General features: G+C 43.7%; 1 protein-coding gene across 4 annotated transcripts in view; it reads right to left on the bottom strand.

Annotated features, from left to right (window-relative positions):
* Nucleotides 1-19613, bottom strand: part of kcnj10b (potassium inwardly rectifying channel subfamily J member 10b) — a 71170-nt gene that overhangs the window by 18008 nt on the left and 33549 nt on the right. For all 4 annotated transcript variants that reach the window (XM_079819721.1, XM_079819723.1, XM_079819722.1 and 1 more), the window contains exon 2: nucleotides 13749-14088. In XM_079819721.1, the coding sequence (XP_079675847.1) occupies nucleotides 13749-14088 (340 nt within the window). The remainder of the gene's footprint in view (nucleotides 1-13748; nucleotides 14089-19613) is intronic.

The raw sequence follows: 19613 nt of genomic DNA, 5'->3' as shown, positions 1-19613 counted from the left end.
GACTCCGATTGTTAGAATATTACAATTTAATAATTGTTAAATCGATATGTCATCCTCAATAAACCCGTCTCCGGTGTGATGACTCCGATTGTTAGAATATTACAATTTAATAATTGTTAAATCGATATGTCATCCTCAATAAACCCGTTTCCGGTGTGATGACTCCGATTGTTAGAATATTACAATTTAATAATTGATAAATCGATATGTCATCCTCAATAAACCCGTCTCCGGCGTGATGACTCTGATTGTTTGAATATTACAATTTAATAATTGTTAAATCGATATGTCATCCTCAATAAACCCGTCTCCGGCGTGATGACTCTGATTGTTTGAATATTACAATTTAATAATTGTTAAATCGATATGTCATCCTCAATAAACCCGTCTCCGGTGTGATGACTCCGATTGTTAGAATATTACAATTTAATAATTGTTAAATCGATATGTCATCCTCAATAAACCCGTTTCCGGTGTGATGACTCCGATTGTTAGAATATTACAATTTAATAATTGATAAATCGATATGTCATCCTCAATAAACCCGTCTCCGGCGTGATGACTCTGATTGTTTGAATATTACAATTTAATAATTGTTAAATCGATATGTCATCCTCAATAAACCCGTCTCCGGCGTGATGACTCTGATTGTTTGAATATTACAATTTAATAATTGTTAAATCGATATGTCATCCTCAATAAACCCGTCTCCGGCGTGATGACTCCGATTGTTCGAATATTACAATTTAATAATTGTTAAATCGATATGTCATCCTCAATAAACCCGTCTCCGGCGTGATGACTCCGATTGTTCGAATATTACAATTTAATAATTGTTAAATCGATATGTCATCCTCAATAAACCCGTCTCCGGCGTGATGACTCCGATATTTTGATTATTCCTATTTAATAATTGTTTAATTGACACATCATCCTCAATAAACCCGTCTCCGGTGTGCTGCCTCTGATCTTTCGAATATTCCGATCTATTATGAATTGACCTCTGATCTGTAAATTTCCCAGAATAATAATCATTCGCTGTTTGTTAATTGGCCAGAGGAGAACTGCCCAGTTGGGGAGTTGGGGACACTACATTTTTCAACTAAATATCCAAATAAATCTAATTATTAAACTAAATTAACCATATATACTAAATTACTGATCTAATGCACATATTGTCACTGTATGATAATTGAAATGAGCTGATGACATTTTCTCCAGAACGGCTATACGGCTGAATCAAATTCTGTTGCATTATTTTCCTGTTTAACACTGTGAAGCTGCTTTGAAACAATCTGCATTGTTAAAGCGCTATATAAATAAAGTTGACTTGACTTGACTTCTGAAGGGCCCTATTTTAATGAGCGCATGGTCTAAAGCAGGGGTTTTCAAACTGGGTTCTAAGGGGTCCCCAGAAAATTTCAGAGAATAAAACGACAAAGCAAAAATGGATAAAGTCCACCGAAAATATTTCTCTCCTTTCTTGTCGTATACATACTTTCCAAAATGTTATATGTTTGCTTTATATCTTTCTAGTGAGTTTTTCTCACTATACTCCCCTTTATCTCGGTCACTGGGGTTGTAAGGCAGTTTTCTTAACGCAGTACGTAATCTGCTTACATACATTTATTGTGAAAGTTGCTTATACAAATAATTTTTAATTGAACATTTTATACAGCCAACATTAAGTATAGCCAATTTATGTTTGGAAACAAAGATAAAAAAAAAATCATATATAAAAATATATAGATGGATTTTAGGAAGGGGGTCCCCCATAAAGGTTTATCATATTTAGGGGTCCTTATCGTCATAAAGTTTGAAGTTCACTTAGGGTGTGTCCAAATCTACTTGTTAAATGACGGGAAAAATCGCTGTGATGCCCTGAGCATGGTCTAAAAGGGTTGTGCCTCGTCTCTTAATGAGTCATGGGTGTGTTTTGGGCGTAACGTAATGAGAACTGTAGTCTGTACATGCATGTGGTACTAAATACATTTTCCATTCTGTCCCGAAAAATGTTTTCATTAAAAAGTTTTTTCATTAAATCTGGAAAACATACACACAATGTCATCAGATATTCCTACACGTTTTGTCAGAAAAGGGCGAATGGTATTTGAGAAAGGACGTCTACATATTACCGGCATAGCCAAATCAAACCTTTCAAATGTAAGAAATATTTGTGGAAGGTTACTTTATTAACCTCTTAAAGTGTTATTTTACTTCAATTAAAACCCTCTGCGGCTCTTCGGTCATTTCTGACCCAAATTTTTTTAAATAAACATTTTTAAAAATCGTAGCTTCATCGGAATAGTCTGAAACTTGGTGACTTTATTGGTACTTGGTATATGAACACCCAGGATTGGGGACAGGATTTGAAAAGTCTAAGTGGTCGTAAAAAAAAAATAGTCACACTCAGGACCTTCGGGTCAAAAATGACCCCCATAGGAAATGAATGGAAATAATTTTTTTTGTGCAAACAATCTAGAAATCAGCCAGGATGCAGAAAAAAGGACTCAACAGTGAAGATCTCTAAAACATCAAGAGTGCAAAACAGACAATAAAAACTCACACACACACACACACACACACACACAAAAACACAATTAGCTTTTGGAATGGCACGCGTTCATTTGTGTGTGCGTGTGTTTTTGTGTGTATAAGTGTGTGTGTGTGTGTGTGTGTGAGTTTTGCACTCTTGATATTTTAGAGATCTTCACTGTTGAGCCTTTTTTCTGCATCCTGGCTGATTTGTAAATTGTATGCACAAAAAAACTCATATTTTCATATTTTTGTCAATTTCCATTCATTTCCTATGGGGGTCATTTTTGACCCGAAGGTCCTGAGTGTGACTATTTTTTTTACGACCACTGAGACTTTTCAAATCCTGTCCCCAATTTTTTTGGGTGTTCATATACCAAGCACCAATAAAGTCACCAAGTTTCGGACCATTCAGATGAAGCTACGATTTTTTTTAAAAATGTATAAAACGCAAGATCCACTTTAGTGGTAAAAATGTGCTATTGCGTGATAAAAATGCTCAATGTGTCCACCGGATGGCACCGATCTCATAAAAAAAAATGCTTTCATGAGGCCTAGGCTTGACTCTAAAATGAAATACAGCTTTAATAAAAAAAAAAAAAAAAAAAAAAAAAAAAAAAAAATATATATATATATATATATATATATATATATATATATATATATATATATATATATATATATATATATATATATATATATATATATATATATATATATATATATATATATATATACATATACATTTTTTATTACATTCAATGGGAAACAATTTATCATAATTGTTGCATAAATATTAATTATAAATCATAAAATTATCTCAAAACACCAAAAAAGAAAAGAACAAATATTATTGAACAAATATATATTTAATTGATTTTACTTAAATCTTTTTTATCTTAATCCCGCCCTCTGGGTCATTTTTGACCTGAAGGTCCTGAGTGTGACCCATAAATGAAGAACCCCAGAGGGTTAAGTACAATGATGAAGTTTTAAAATGACCCAGTACAGTTTTAGCCTTCTCATTATTTTTTATTTTGTAATATTCTATTGATGTAATATTAAGCCTTACTAGACAGAACTCCTCCATGAACTGCCACCTTAACGTGGTGGAGGGGTTTGAGTACCCGAATGACCCTAGGAGCTATGTTGTCCGGGGCTATATGCCACTGGTAGGGTCTCCCAAGGCAAACAGGTCCTAGGTGACGGGTCAGACTAAGAGCAGTTCAAAAACCCTTATGATGACAAATAAAACGAGGACCGTGACGTCGCCCGGTACGGCGCAGCCGGGGCCCCACCCTGGAGCCAGGCCTGGGGTTGGGGCTCGTATGCGAGCGCCTGGTGGCCGGGCCTTCCCCCACGGGGTCCGGCCGGGCTCAGCCCGAAGGAGCGACGTGGGGACACCTTCCCGTGGGCCCACCACTCACGGGAGGGACCATAAGGGGCCGGTGCAAAGCGAATCGGGCGGCAGTCGAAGGAGGAGGCCTAGACGACCCGATCCCTGGACACAGAATCTGGCTCTTGGGACATGGAATGTCACCTCACTGGCGGGGAAAGAGCCTGAGATTGTGCGTGAGGTTGAGAGGTTCCGACTAGAGATAGTCGGAATCACCTCCACGCACGGCTTGGGCTCTGGAACCACACTACTCGAGAGGGGATGGACTCTTCACCACTCTGGAGTTGCCCATGGTGAGAGGCGGCGGGCTGGTGTGGGTTTGCTTATAGCCCCCCAGCTCTGCCGCCATGTGTTGGAGTTTACCCCGGTGAACGAGAGGGTCGTTTCCCTGCGGCTTCGGCTCGGGGATAGGTCTCTCACTGTTGTGTGTACCTACGGGCCGAACAGCAGTGCAGAGTACCCGACCTTCTTGGTGTCCCTGGGAGGGGTGCTGGAGAGTGCTCCGACTGGGGACTCCGTCGTTCTACTGGGGGACTTCAACGCCCACGTGGGCAATGACAGTGAAACCTGGAGGGGCGTGATTGGGAGGAACGGCCCCCCTGATCTGAACCCGAGTGGTGTTCAGTTATTGGACTTCTGTGCTAGTTACAGTTTGTCCATAACGAACACCATGTTCAAGCATAAGGGTGTCCATCAGTGCACATGGCACCAGGACACCCTAGGTCGTAGGTCAATGATCGACTTTGTGGTCGTTTCATCTGACCTGCGGCCGTATGTCTTGGACACTCGGGTGAAGAGAGGGGCGGAGCTGTCAACTGATCACCACCTGGTGGTGAGTTGGATCCGATGGCGGGGGAGGAAGCTGGATAGACTCGGTAGACCCAAACGTACTTTGAGGGTCTGCTGGGAACGTTTGGCCGAGTCTCCTGTCAGAGAGATCTTCAACTCCTGCCTCCGGCAGAGCTTCGACCGGATCCCGAGGGAGGCTGGAGATATTGAGTCCGAGTGGACCATGTTCTCCACCTCCATTGTCAAAGCGGCTGCTCGGAGCTGTGGACGCAAGGTCTCCGGTGCCTGTCGAGGCGGCAATCCCCGAACCCGGTGGTGGACACCGGAAGTAAGGGATGCCGTCAAGCTGAAGAAGGAGTCCTATCGGGCCTGGCTGGCTTGTGGGACTCCTGAGGCAGCTGACAGGTACCGGCAGGCTAAACGGACTGCAGCCCGGGTGGTTGTGGAGACAAAAACTCGGGCCTGGGAGGAGTTCGGTGAGGCCATGGAAAAGGACTATCGGCTGTCCTCGAAGAGATTCTGGCAAACCGTCCGGCGCCTCAGGAGGGGGAAGCAGTGCCCTACCAACGCTGTTTACAGTGGCGATGGGCGGCTGTTGACCTCAACTGGGGATGTTGTCGGACGGTGGAAGGAATACTTCGAGGATCTCCTCAATCCCGCCGTCACGTCTTCCATTGGGGAAGCAGAGGCTGGGGGCTCAGAGGAGGACTCGTCCATCACCCAAGCTGAAGTTACCGAGGTGGTCAAGAAACTCCTCGGTGGCAAGGCACCGGGGGTGGATGAGATCCGCCCTGAGTACCTCAAGTCTATGGATGTTGTGGGGCTGTCTTGGCTGACACGCCTCTGCAGCATCGCGTGGCGGTCGGGGACAGTGCCTCTGGGATGGCAGACCGGGGTGGTGGTCCCTCTTTTTAAGAAGGGGGACCGGAGGGTGTGTTCCAACTATAGGGGGATCACACTTCTCAGCCTCCCCGGGAAAGTCTATGCCAGGGTACTGGAGAGGAGAATTCGGCCGATAGTGGAACCTCGGATTCAGGAGGAACAGTGTGGTTTTCGTCCTGGTCGTGGAACACTGGACCAGCTCTATACCCTCTACAGGGTGCTGGAGGGTTCATGGGAGTTTGCCCAACCAGTCCACATTTGTTTTGTGGATTTGGAGAAGGCATTCGACTGTGTCCCTCGCGGCGTCCTGTGGAGGGTGCTGAGGGAATATGGGGTCCGGGGTCCTTTGCTGAGGGCTGTCCGGTCCCTGTATGACCGAAGCAGGAGTTTGGTCCGCATTGCCGGCAGTAAGTCAGACTTATTCCCGGTGCATGTTGGACTCCGGCAGGGCTGCCCTTTGTCGCCGGTTCTGTTCATAATTTTTATGGACAGAATTTCTAGGCGCAGCCAAGGGACGGAGGGTGTCAGGTTTGGGGACCACACGGTTTCGTCTCTGCTCTTTGCGGATGACGTTGTCGTGTTGGCCCCTTCTAACCAGGACCTTCAGCATGCATTGGGACGGTTTGCAGCCGAGTGTGAAGCGGCTGGGATGAGGATCAGCACCTCCAAATCCGAGGCCATGGTCCTCAGTCGGAAAAGGGTGGCTTGCCCACTTCAGGTTGGTGGAGAGTTCCTGCCCCAAGTGGAGGAGTTCAAGTATCTAGGGGTCTTGTTCACGAGTGAGGGGAGGATGGAACGGGAGATTGACAGACGGATCGGTGCAGCTTCTGCAGTAATGCGGTCGATGTACCGGTCTGTCGTGGTGAAGAAAGAGCTAAGCCGTAAGGCGAAGCTCTCGATTTACCTGTCAATCTACGTTCCTACTCTCACCTATGGTCATGAGCTTTGGGTCATGACCGAAAGGACAAGATCCCGGATACAGGCGGCCGAAATGAGCTTTCTCCGCAGGGTGGCTGGGCGCTCCCTTAGAGATAGGGTGAGAAGCTCAGTCACTCGGGAGGAACTCGGAGTAGAGCCGCTGCTCCTCCACATCGAGAGGGGACAGCTGAGGTGGCTCGGGCATCTGTTCCGGATGCCTCCTGAACGCCTTCCCGGGAAGGTGTTTCGGGCATGTCCAACCGGGAGGAGGCCCCGGGGAAGACCGAGGACACGCTGGAGGGACTATGTCTCCCGGCTGGCCTTGGAACGCCTCGGTGTCCCCCCGGAAGAGCTAGAGGAAGTGTCTAGGGAGAGGGAAGTCTGGGCATCTCTGCTTAGACTGCTGCCCCCGCGACCCGGCCCCGGATAAGCGGAAGAAGATGGATGGATGGATGGATAGACAGAACTCACTAAATGTTATTTTAAGGCTATCATTGTTATCATAGAAATGTTTGTGAGTGATAAAATCAAAATGATCAATACATTAGAAGGTCTTTTGCCTTTGTATGATTGTTTTGCAGATCATGCAAAGGCAGAATACAGTAACTAAAGGTCAAGTTTGAGCTCAATTCTTTTAATGTAGATAAATATGTTAATTATGACTTCAAATTTTCAGTGTCCTACCTGTCATACAATTGGCTGGACAACAAAAAAACTTCAACAAAAAAAACAAAAAAAAGTCATTTTTCTGAGTTTCACACTCTGGTGAGTTAAGGTCTTTACCTTTGTAGGGCAGCCTAGCGGATTCACTATTAACACGAGGAAAGACTGAACGCTCCTCCAGAGAGAGAGAGAGAGAGAGAGAGAGAGAGAGAGAGAGAGAGAGAGAGAGAGAGAGAGAGAGAGAGAGAGAGAGAGAGAGAGAGAGAGAGAGATGTAGTATGTGTGTGTGTATGTGTAACAACGCATATTTATCTCCCTTGTTTATAATTACAAGTCACGCATTATATATTAGTTTTTGCTTACACAATAAACTGTATTTAATTTAATTCCCATTTAATTCATAGTCAGGAGGAAAGACCAATATTTGACATATATTCAATAAAGTATCAGGGTTATAATAGTTCACTAAAACCATTAAAAAAATCTTAATTACTTGAAATTAAATAAATGTTAACTGAAAGCTACACTGTGTGATATTTTCCCCCATCTAGTGGTGAACTTGTATATGACCATCCAGTGAATATTAGTTTCTGTTCCTCTCAATTCCGATTTTGTTTTAACTCCTACGGTGGCTGATTTAGTCCAAGATTAACATGGCTTCCAGTTCCACCTCGTCCACATTCGTCACGGTGCCATCGAGTGTTAAAACACCAAAGGCCAAGCTTGAATTTACGGGAATGTCCCTCTTTGGCTAATGTACTTTCAAGATGGAGGATCAACATGGCGACCCGCATTCGAACCCTCACCCGTATGTGTTTTCAATGGCATATTATAAACTTACGAGAATACTTTATTACTTGAAAGAAGTAAATATACATTAATGAGCACATATAATTTTGAAAGAACTAAGTGTTTTTAGCTAAGAATAAACTAAAAAAGTTACACAGTGTAGCTTTAAATTAAAATAAATAAATAAACAAACTTATTTGAAGCTTTAGCTTAACCTGATATGGCCTAAAACAGAAATACAAAGTTATAACAACTATAAAGATGTTTTTAAAAAGTGAATTGAGCTCTTTCGTGTATTTTTAATGTCAAAAACAAAATTATGTCAAAATGTCAGTTCAAGTGACAGTCGGTTATGTAACGCTTAAATGCTTAATGTATTACAATTTAACTCATTAGATTTTAGTCGACTAAAATTAAAACAATTCAGGTGACTAAAATATGACTAAAACTAAATCAAAATTTGCTGTCAAAATTAACACTGGATCAACGTCATCGTTCTCAGCCACTCCCTCTGTTCGCTGATTGGACCGGTTAAAATTTGTTCGGAGAAAACCTAAGAATATACCGCAGTCCCAGACGGAGAACTGAAGGAGAATGAACATTGGGCGGAAGTACGGAGGAGGGCGGAGCCAGACTAACATGGGAGTGCTTGAAGTGGAAAAATTCTAATTGAAGGGCAAAATCATGACATGCACTTTTTGTTGGACTATCTTTGGGAGTTAATATGTTGGCTAGCTAAATCTAAAGCAGAAATTGTAGCTTTTGTGCCACCAGGATCCGTTATACAGATGAATACAGGGCTCTCAAGTCTCACGTATTGGGCGTGAGACACACACATTTCAACCCGTTCACACACTCACACCTTGTATTTCTCACGCAGAGAAATTTCCAGGATAATGCCCACCAAGTTGCGCCGCTATTAAGAGGAATCAAGTGAGTTCCACATAGAGTTCAGAAGACCCTGCCACGCACCAGCCAATCAAATCAAAAATACAGCTCCCGAACAGCCAATCAGAAAATAGCATTGCTGTATCCGGGTAAGATTTAGATATTCCCGCAACAACAACGTTTACATTCTGCCACCTACTGGTGGTTTAGTTTAATGTTTTCTTTCTAACATTTCTTATTTGTATATTCAAAAATATTTAAAACAATCTCATAACATTTTTCAGTGTAAATGATTTAATTTGATTTCTCAACAGCCCAATAGTGTCTTATTCTAATTTAATTTATAGATCAAATTTAAGAATATAAAAGGAAAGCTGAAGCATAGCCTATATTTAAGATTATGGGAAATGCCCTTCATAAAAGGTAAAAATATCAAAGATATGCAGATTTAAATATCTCAAAGTTGATTGAACTATTGCTTCTGAATAAAATTATATTTACAACACAGTAAATTCTGACAAAAAAAAATATTCCAAATTATTATGGATTATTAATTTGCCTCTTCCCGGACATCTTTGAAATAGAGAAATGCAAGAATTAATACTATGCACACACACACACACACACACACACACACACACAGAGAGAGAGAGAAATGTTTAATTAAATAAAAAAAAATGTTATTTATTTATTTATTTATACACATTTTTCAGATCAGAACCTCGTCCCCACCGTCACCAAAATCTCACTCTGAACTCAGTTCAAAACTGGTCCTTTATCCTCGAATTCTGATGCTCATGCTGGACATTTGGGAGTTGTTTTTGATAACGCCCTAAAATTCAGTGTTGAAGAGTGGCTTTATTATCTCACATCCATGATCAAAACTTGAAAGTGTTTTTATCAGTAAATGATTATGAGACGGTGACTCATGCTGTAGTTTGGGCTGGATTACGGTCACTCACTGTACCTGTGGCTCAGTCCTCTTTATCCCAGATTTCTGCTCTTCTGGCTTCACTGATTGCCGGTTGAATACCAGGTTAAAGGGTTAGTTCACCCAAAAATGTAAATTGTGTCATTAATTCCTCACCCTCATGTGGTTGGACACCCGTCAGACCTCCGTTCATCTTCAGACACAAATGAAGATATTTTAGTGTAAATCTGATGGCTCTGAAAGGCCTCCATTGGCTCAACTTTACACTCTCAAGACCCTTAAAAGACACTAAAGACTAAAGTTACAAAGTCCATCTCACTACAGCGGCTCTACAATAACTTTATGAAGACGAGAATAGTTTCTGTGCGCAAAAAAACCCTAAATTATGACTTATATAGTGATGACGATTTCAAAACACGGCATCATGAAGCTTCCAAGCGTTATGAATCAGTGAGTCGATTCAGTGGTTTGAAGCGTTATGAATCAGCGAGTCGATTCAGCGGTTCAGAGCGTTATGAATCAGTGAGTCGATTCAGTGGTTTGAAGCGTTATGAATCAGTGAGTCGATTCAGCGGTTCAGAGCGCTATGAATCAGTGAGTCGATTCAGCGGTTCAGAGCGCTATGAATCAGTGAGTCAATTCAGCGGTTCAGAGCGTTATGAATCAGTGAGTCGATTCAGCCGTTCAGAGCGTTATGAATCAGTGAGTCGATTCAGCAGTTTGGATCGCCAAATTTCAGCAGTTTGGCGGTTTGACACGCGATCCGCAAAAAAACCCTAAATAACGACTTATATAGTGATGACGATTTCAAAACACGCCCTCATGAAGCTTCGAAGCGTTATGAATCAGTGAGTCGATTCAGTGGTTTGAAGTGTTATGAATCAGTGAGTCGATTCAGCGGTTCAGAGCGTTATGAATCAGTGATTCGATTCAGTGGTTTGAAGCGTTATGAATCAGTGAGTCGATTCAGCGGTTCAGAGCGTTATGAATCGGTGAGTCGATTCAGTGGTTTGAAGCGTTATGAATCAGTGAGTCGATTCAGCGGTTCAGAGCGTTATGAATCAGTGAGTCGATTCAGTGGTTTGAAGCGTTATGAATCAGTGAGTCGATTCAGCGGTTCAGAGCGTTATGAATCAGTGAGTCGATTCAGCGGTTCAGAGCGTTATGAATCAGTGAGTCGATTCAGCGGTTCAGAGCTTTATGAATCAGTGAGTCGATTCAGCGGTTCAGAGCGTTATGAATCAGTGAGTCGATTCAGCAGTCCGAATCATGATTCGACTCACTGATTCATAACGCTTCAAACTGCTGAATCGACTCACTGATTCATAACGCTTCGAAGCTTCATGAGGCCGTGTTTTGAAATCGTCATCACTATATAAGTCGTTATTTAGGGTTTTTTTGCGCACAGAAACTATTCTCGTCTTCATAAAGTTATTGTAGAGCCGCTGTAGTGAGATGGACTTTGTAACTTTAGTCTTTAGTGTCTTTTAAGGGTCTTGAGAGTGTAAAGTTGAGCCAATGGAGGCCTTTCAGAGCATCAGATTTACACTAAAATATCGTCATTTGTGTCTGAAGATGAACGGAGGTCTGACGGGTGTCCAACCACATGAGGCTCAGGCATTAATGACACAATTTACATTTTTGGGTGAACTAACCCTTTAAATTTAGGCTTTTATTATAAGTGTAAGTCAAAGTTTTAAGTAAAACTGCAAGATTATTTATTAAAAATTATATTTTAGTCTTTCAACGTTCAAAATGTCATGTTTAATTCATTATGTTGCTCACTCTTTCTTTATAATTGTTGGCTTGACAAAGCATCATGCTAATTAATGTTAATCATAATAGCAATGTAACATGCTAATTCATGCTACTAACGTGTTCAAACATGTTAATTAATGCTAACACATGACAGTAACATGTTACCACTGTTGTAAAACATGCTATCAGCATGCTAATTCATACTAGCAAACATGCTTAATCATAATAGCAATGTAACATGCTAATTCATGCTAGAAACATGATAAAACATGTTAACAACTGGATAATTCATGCTAGCAATGTGCTAATTAATGCAAACATGCTACATCATACTAGCAATGTGGTAAAACATATTAACAGCATGTTAAATCATGTTAGCAATGTGCTAATTCATGTTAGCAACATGTTAAAACAAACTAGCAAAGTAAAACATGTTAGCAACATGTTTGCAAATTTTATAAGACATGCTAGTAACATGATAAAACATATTAGCATTATGCTAAATCTTGAAAGCAATGTGTTAATTAATGCTAGCAATATCCTGAGAATGCTAGCAGTATTGTAATTCACGCTAGTAACATGTGAAACATGCTAGTTTAATGTTAATTCATGCTAGCAACATGTCAAACATGTTTCAGCATTTTAAATCAGTTAACAGCTTGCTAATTAATGCTAGCGATGTATTAAACATGGTAACAAAATAGCTGAAACATACTAGCAATGTATTAAATGTTAAAAAATGTGTTAAACACGTTAGCAACATGCTAGTTAATGATACCATGTGAAAACATACTAGCAAACATGCTACATCATACTAGCAATATTGTAAACCATACTAACAGCATGTTAATTCATGCTAGCAACATGATACATCATACTAGCAATGGGGTAAACATATTAACAGCATGTTAAATAATGCTAGCAAATGTGCAAATTCATGCTAGCAACATGCTACATCATACTAGCAATGGGGTAAACATATTAACAGCATGTAAAATCATGCTAGCAAATGTGCTAATTCATGCTAGCAACATGATACATCATACTAACAATGGGGTAAAACATACTAACAGCATGTTAAATCATGCTAGCAATGGCCAATTTCATGCTAGCAACATGCTACATCATACTAGCAATGGGGTAAAACATACTAACAGCATGTTAAACCATGCTAGCAAATGTGCTAATTCATGATAGCAAGCATGCTACATCAACTAGCAATGGGGTAAAACATACTAACAGCATGTTAAATCATGCTAGCAATGTGTTAACTCATGATAGCAAACATGCTACATCAACTAGCAATGGGGTAAAACATACTAACACCATGTTAAATCAATGCTAGCAATGTGCTAATTCATGCTAGCAATATGCTACATCATACTAGCAATTGGGTAAAATATACTAACAGCATGTTAAATAATGCTAGCAATGTGCTAATTCATGTTAGCATCATGCTACATCATACTAGCAATGGGGTAAAACATATTAACAGCATGTTAAATAATGCTAGCAAATGTGCTAATTCATGTTAGCAAAATGCTACATCATTCTAGCAGTGGGGTATAATATATACTAACAGCATGTTAAATCATGCTAGCAATGTGCTAATTCATGCTAACAACATGCTACATCATACTTGCAGTAGGGTAAAACATACTAACAGCATGTTAAATCATGCTAGCAATGTGCTAACTCATGCTAGCAAAATGCTAAAACATACTAGCAAAGTTAAAAATGCTACCGACATGTTAGCAATTTGTTAAGACATGGTAGCCACATGCTAATTAATGTTAGCAAAATGCTAATTCATGCTAGCCATGTACTAAAACATGCAAGCCGATTAACTTTCTAGTTTATTATGAAATTTTCTAGCAATTTCGGCACGAAAATTGTTTCTGCACCATTTGTTTTTCAGTGTACAGTAAAACTACGGTAATATTATATAGAAATAAAACGGTTGTGAATGTTTCTGAGTATAAGTGGTTAAAAAGCCTGGCTCCACAATATATTACAGATTTACTTTCGCCTTCTCTGTTGTACGCTTCAGTCTTCCGACGTCGAAAGCTTTAAAACCTCTCTGAAGACATGTCTTTTCCCCTGGATATTATTTGAATCAATGTAGTTTTATTAATTTAGTTGTTTTCTTGTCCGTTATGCGTGTTATTGTCTGTTTGTTGTCATGTGTCCATGTCTTACCCAGCAGGTCTCCGTGCACCAGAGCCAGCAGGTACCACAGCAGTCCGAAGGTGAACCAGGTGCCCACAAACGTGGCGCTGAACAGGACCAGTTTGTACCTCCACTGCATGTCCACAAAGGTCGTCCAGGGGTCACGCAGGTACAGAGCGCCACGCCCACTCACGTGTTCGACGTGCACATTGCTCCGCCCATCCTTGGATAACACCCGCCCCCGGCGTGTCACCTGACTCCCATGCCCCGCCCCTCCGAGCAGAGGCTTCAGAACGTCTGTCTGCGTCTGGGAGTGGCAGATCTTCTGAGGGGCGGGGCCATGAGAAGAAGTGGGCGTGGCTGACGTCATCTAGAGAAGAAACAAAAGACATCCTGAAGACAATGTGAGTTACATTTATGCATTTGGCAAACGCTTTAACTTCTTAACTGTCACCGCGCTTTTTTTAATTATCGCCTTTTTCATATAGAAATTCGGTATAATATGAAAGCTTAAAAACTCATAATTCATCCTGTCTAATCTGTTTTGAAATCGGATGTTGCATTACCATGGAAACGGTACTTTAAATTCTTCTAGTGGGCTCCTCCCCCTAGTGGGTGGAGTCAGGTTTAATATAAAACAATTAAATTACCTTTTCTAATCTTGACATAACACATATCGTCGGAAAGTTCTCAAGAGTTCCATATTTGGTGACTGTTTTGTAATAGATGTGAAATTTGGATCGAATTTTATTAATTTGTTACGGGAGAACGCCTCATAAAAATTTAAATGGAATGTGTCGGACACCCGGTGGATATTTTTGGTACAGCGCCAAAACAAAATCTCATGGAAACTTCAATTTTTGTGATATCAACTTCAAATTCGGAACACAACTTAGTTAGACATATGACTTGATTTTATAGTAAAAATTATGTTGTAAAATATATATTATATATAAAAAAATGTATACATTTGATTTACAGTTAAATTAAACTTCCATAACTGTTTCATACTTCAGCAATATTAAGTAAACAATAATAGAAAAGAATGAGATTAACACTCTGGACCTCTTTGGTCAGAAATTACCCCCCCCCCCCCCCCCCCCAATTGTTTTCTTCTTCATTGGATTGGGATGACACTTGGTGACTTTAGTCGCATTAGTATGGAAGCCCGTTTCCGCCACGAAATGAAAAAATAAAGAGTAATTGCGACTTTTTATCTCAAAATTTTTTTTTTTTGACTTTTCTTCTTACAATTGTATATAAAGTTATAAAGTCAGAATTCTGACATAAAAAGACGCTATTACTCTTTTTATTTTGTGGCGGAAACGGGTTTCCATACATTAGCTGTGAACACACAAATACACATGTGGCTCCTTCATGGACAAAAATGACAGACATATGTTTAATTGTAATCATAATCCAAAACCTGATGTTACACCTTTTATCAGAACCAGCATGGGTGTCACTAGGCCCTTTTTAGGGGGCTTCTGTCCAGCCCCTAAACTTCTGTCCAGCCCCTAAACTTCTGTCCAGCCCCCCCTAAACTTCTGTCCAGCCCCCCCTAAACTTCTGTCCAGCCCCTAAACTTCTGTCCAGCCCCTAAACTTCTGTCCAGCCCCTAAACTTTTGTCCAGCCCCTAAACTTCTGTCCAGCCCCCAAACTTCTGTCCAGCCCCTAAACTTCTGTCCAGCCCCTAAACTTCTGTCCGGCCCCTAAACTTCTGTCCAGCCCCTAAACTTCTGTCCAGCCCCTAAACTTCTGTCCAGCCCCTAAACTTCTGCCCAGCCCCTAAACTTCTGTCCAGCCCCTCTAAACTTCTGTCCAGCCCCTAAACTTCTGTCCAGCCCCTAAAATTCTGTCCAGCCCCCGTAAACTTCTGCCCAGCCACTAAACTTCTGCCCAGCCCCTAAACTTCTGTCCAGCCCATAAGCTTCTGTCCAGCCCCTAAACTTCTGTCCAGCCCCTAAACTTCTGTCCAGCCCCCCTAAACTTCTGTCCAGCCCCTAAACTTCTGTCCAGCCCCTAAACTTCTGTCCAGCCCCTAAACTTCTGTCCAGCCCCCAAACTTCTGTCCAGCCCCTAAACTTCTGTCAGCCCCTAAACTTCTGTCCAGCCCCTAAACTTCTGTCCAGCCCATAAGCTTCTGTCCAGCCCCTAAACTTCTGTCCAGCCCCTAAACTTCTGTCCAGCCCATAAGCTTCTGTCCAGCCCCTAAGCTTCTGTCCAGCCCCTAAACTTCTGTCCAGCCCCTAAGCTTCTGTCCAGCCCCTAAACTTCTGTCCAGCCCCTAAACTTCTGTCCAGCCCATAAGCTTCTGTCCAGCCCCTAAACTTCTGTCCAGCCCCTAAACTTCTGTCCAGCCCCTAAACTTCTGTCCAGCCCCTAAACTTCTGTCCAGCCCCCAAACTTCTGTCCAGCCCCTAAACTTCTGTCAGCCCCTAAACTTCTGTCCAGCCCCTAAACTTCTGTCCAGCCCATAAGCTTCTGTCCAGCCCCCAAACTTCTGTCCAGCCCCTAAACTTCTGTCCAGCCCCTAAACTTCTGTCCAGCCCCTAAACTTCTGTCCAGCCCCTAAACTTCTGTCCAGCCCCCGTAAACTTCTGCCCAGCCACTAAACTTCTGCCCAGCCCCTAAACTTCTGTCCAGCCCATAAGCTTCTGTCCAGCCCCTAAACTTCTGTCCAGCCCCTAAACTTCTGTCCAGCCCCCCTAAACTTCTGTCCAGCCCCTAAACTTCTGTCCAGCCCCTAAACTTCTGTCCAGCCCCTAAACTTCTGTCCAGCCCCCAAACTTCTGTCCAGCCCCTAAACTTCTGTCAGCCCCTAAACTTCTGTCCAGCCCCTAAACTTCTGTCCAGCCCATAAGCTTCTGTCCAGCCCCTAAACTTCTGTCCAGCCCCTAAACTTCTGTCCAGCCCATAAGCTTCTGTCCAGCCCCTAAGCTTCTGTCCAGCCCCTAAACTTCTGTCCAGCCCCTAAGCTTCTGTCCAGCCCCTAAACTTCTGTCCAGCCCCTAAACTTCTGTCCAGCCCATAAGCTTCTGTCCAGCCCCTAAACTTCTGTCCAGCCCCTAAACTTCTGTCCAGCCCCTAAACTTCTGTCCAGCCCCTAAACTTCTGTCCAGCCCCCAAACTTCTGTCCAGCCCCTAAACTTCTGTCAGCCCCTAAACTTCTGTCCAGCCCCTAAACTTCTGTCCAGCCCATAAGCTTCTGTCCAGCCCCCAAACTTCTGTCCAGCCCCTAAACTTCTGTCCAGCCCCTAAACTTCTGTCCAGCCCCTAAACTTCTGTCAGCCCCTAAACTTCTGTCCAGCCCCTAAACTTCTGCCCAGCCCCTAAACTTCTGTCCAGCCCCTAAACTTCTGTCCAGCCCCCCTAAACTTCTGTCCAGCCCCCCTAAACTTCTGTCCAGCCCCTAAACTTCTGTCCAGCCCCTAAACTTCTGTCCAGCCCCCCTAAACTTCTGTCCAGCCCCTAAACTTCTGTCCAGCCCCTAAACTTCTGTCCAGCCCCTAAACTTCTGTCCAGCCCCCCTAAACTTCTGTCCAGCCCCTAAACTTCTGTCCAGCCCCTAAACTTCTGTCCAGCCCCTAAACTTCTGTCCAGCCCCCAAACTTCTGTCCAGCCCCTAAACTTCTGTCAGCCCCTAAACTTCTGTCCAGCCCCTAAACTTCTGTCCAGCCCCCAAACTTCTGTCCAGCCCCTAAACTTCTGTCAGCCCCTAAACTTCTGTCCAGCCCCTAAACTTCTGTCCAGCCCATAAGCTTCTGTCCAGCCCCTAAGCTTCTGTCCAGCCCCTAAACTTCTGCCCAGCCCCTAAACTTCTGTCCAGCCCCTAAACTTCTGTCCAGCCCCCCTAAACTTCTGTCCAGCCCCTAAACTTCTGTCCAGCCCCTAAACTTCTGTCCAGCCCCTAAACTTCTGTCCAGCCCCCAAACTTTCGTCCAGCCCCTAAACTTCTGTCAGCCCCTAAACTTCTGTCCAGCCCCTAAACTTCTGTCCAGCCCCCAAACTTCTGTCAGCCCCTAAACTTCTGTCCAGCCCCCAAACTTCTGTCAGCCCCTAAACTTCTGTCCAGCCCCTAAACTTCTGTCCAGCCCCTAAACTTCTGTCAGCCCCTAAACTTCTGTCCAGCCCCTAAACTTCTGTCCAGCCCCTAAACTTTCGTCCAGCCCCTAAACTTCTGTCAGCCCCTAAACTTCTGTCCAGCCCCTAAACTTCTGTCCAGCCCCTAAACTTCTGTCAGCCCCTAAACTTCTGTCCAGCCCCCAAACTTCTGTCCAGCCCCCAAACTTTCGTCCAGCCCCTAAACTTCTGTCCAGCCCCTAAACTTCTGTCCAGCCCCTAAACTTCTGTCAGCCCCTAAACTTCTGTCCAGCCCCTAAACTTCTGTCCAGCCCCTAAACTTTCGTCCAGCCCCTAAACTTCTGTCAGCCCCTAAACTTCTGTCCAGCCCCCAAACTTCTGTCCAGCCCCCAAACTTTCGTCCAGCCCCTAAACTTCTGTCAGCCCCTAAACTTCTGTCCAGCCCCTAAACTTCTGTCCAGCCCCTAAACTTCTGTCAGCCCCTAAACTTCTGTCCAGCCCCCAAACTTCTGTCCAGCCCCTAAACTTCTTTCCAGCCCCCCCTAAACTTCTGCCCAGCCCCTAAACTTCTGTCCAGCCCCTAAACTTCTGCCCAGCCCCTAAACTTCTGCCCAGCCCCTAAACTTCTGTCCACCCCCTAAACTTCTGTCCAGCCCCCCCTAAAATTCTGCCCAGCCCCTAAACTTCTGTCCAGCCCCTAAACTTCTGTCCAGCCCCCCCTAAAATTCTGCCCAGCCCCTAAACTTCTGTCCAGCCCCTAAACTTCTGCCCAGCCCCTAAACTTCTGCCCAGCCCCTAAACTTCTGTCCAGCCCCTAAACTTCTGTCCAGCCCCTAAACTTCTGTCCAGCCCCCCCTAAACTTCTGCCCAGCCCCTAAACTTCTGTCCACCCCCTAAACTTCTGTCCAGCCCCTAAACTTCTGTCCAGCCCCTAAACTTCTGTCCAGCCCCTAAACTTCTGTCCAGCCCCTAAACTTCTGTCCAGCCCCTAAACTTCTGTCCAGCCCCCCCTAAACTTCTGCCCAGCCCCTAAACTTCTGTCCAGCCCCTAAACTTCTGCCCAGCCCCTAAACTTCTGTCCAGCCCCTCTAAACTTCTGCCCAGCCCCTAAACTTCTGTCCAGCCCCTCTAAACTTCTGTCCAGCCCCTAAACTTCTGTCCAGCCCCCAAACTTCTGTCCAGCCCCTAAACTTCTGCCCAGCCCCTAAACTTCTGTCCAGCCCCCCTAAACTTCTGTCCAGCCCCCAAACTTCTGCCCAGCCCCTAAACTTCTGCCCAGCCCCTAAACTTCTGTCCAGCCCCTAAACTTCTGTCCAGCCCCTAAACTTCTGTCCAGCCCCTAAACTTTTGTCCAGCCCCTAAACTTCTGTCCAGCCCCTCTAAACTTCTGTCCAGCCCCTAAACTTCTGTCCAGCCCCTAAACTTCTGTCCAGCCCCTAAACTTCTGTCCAGCCCCTCTAAACTTCTGTCCAGCCCCTAAACTTCTGTCCAGCCCCTCTAAACTTCTGCCCAGCCCCTAAACTTCTGTCCAGCCCCTCTAAACTTCTGTCCAGCCCCTAAACTTCTGTCCAGCCCCTAAACTTCTGTCCAGCCCCTAAACTTCTGTCCAGCCCCCCTAAACTTCTGTCCAGCCCCTAAACTTCTGTCCAGCCCCTAAACTTCTGTCCAGCCCCCAAACTTCTGTCCAGCCCCCAAACTTCTGTCCAGCCCCTAAACTTCTGTCCAGCCCCTAAACTTCTGTCCAGCCCCTAAACTTCTGTCCAGCCCCTAAACTTCTCTCCAGCCCCCAAACTTCTGTCCAGCCCCTAAAC

The sequence above is a fragment of the Gobio gobio genome, assembly GCF_949357685.1.
Source record: "Gobio gobio genome assembly, chromosome: 6".
In the NCBI taxonomy this organism is placed as follows: Eukaryota; Metazoa; Chordata; class Actinopteri; order Cypriniformes; family Gobionidae; genus Gobio; species Gobio gobio.
Note: the sequence above shows the minus strand (reverse complement) of the source record. Positions and strands in the feature narration are given on the sequence as shown.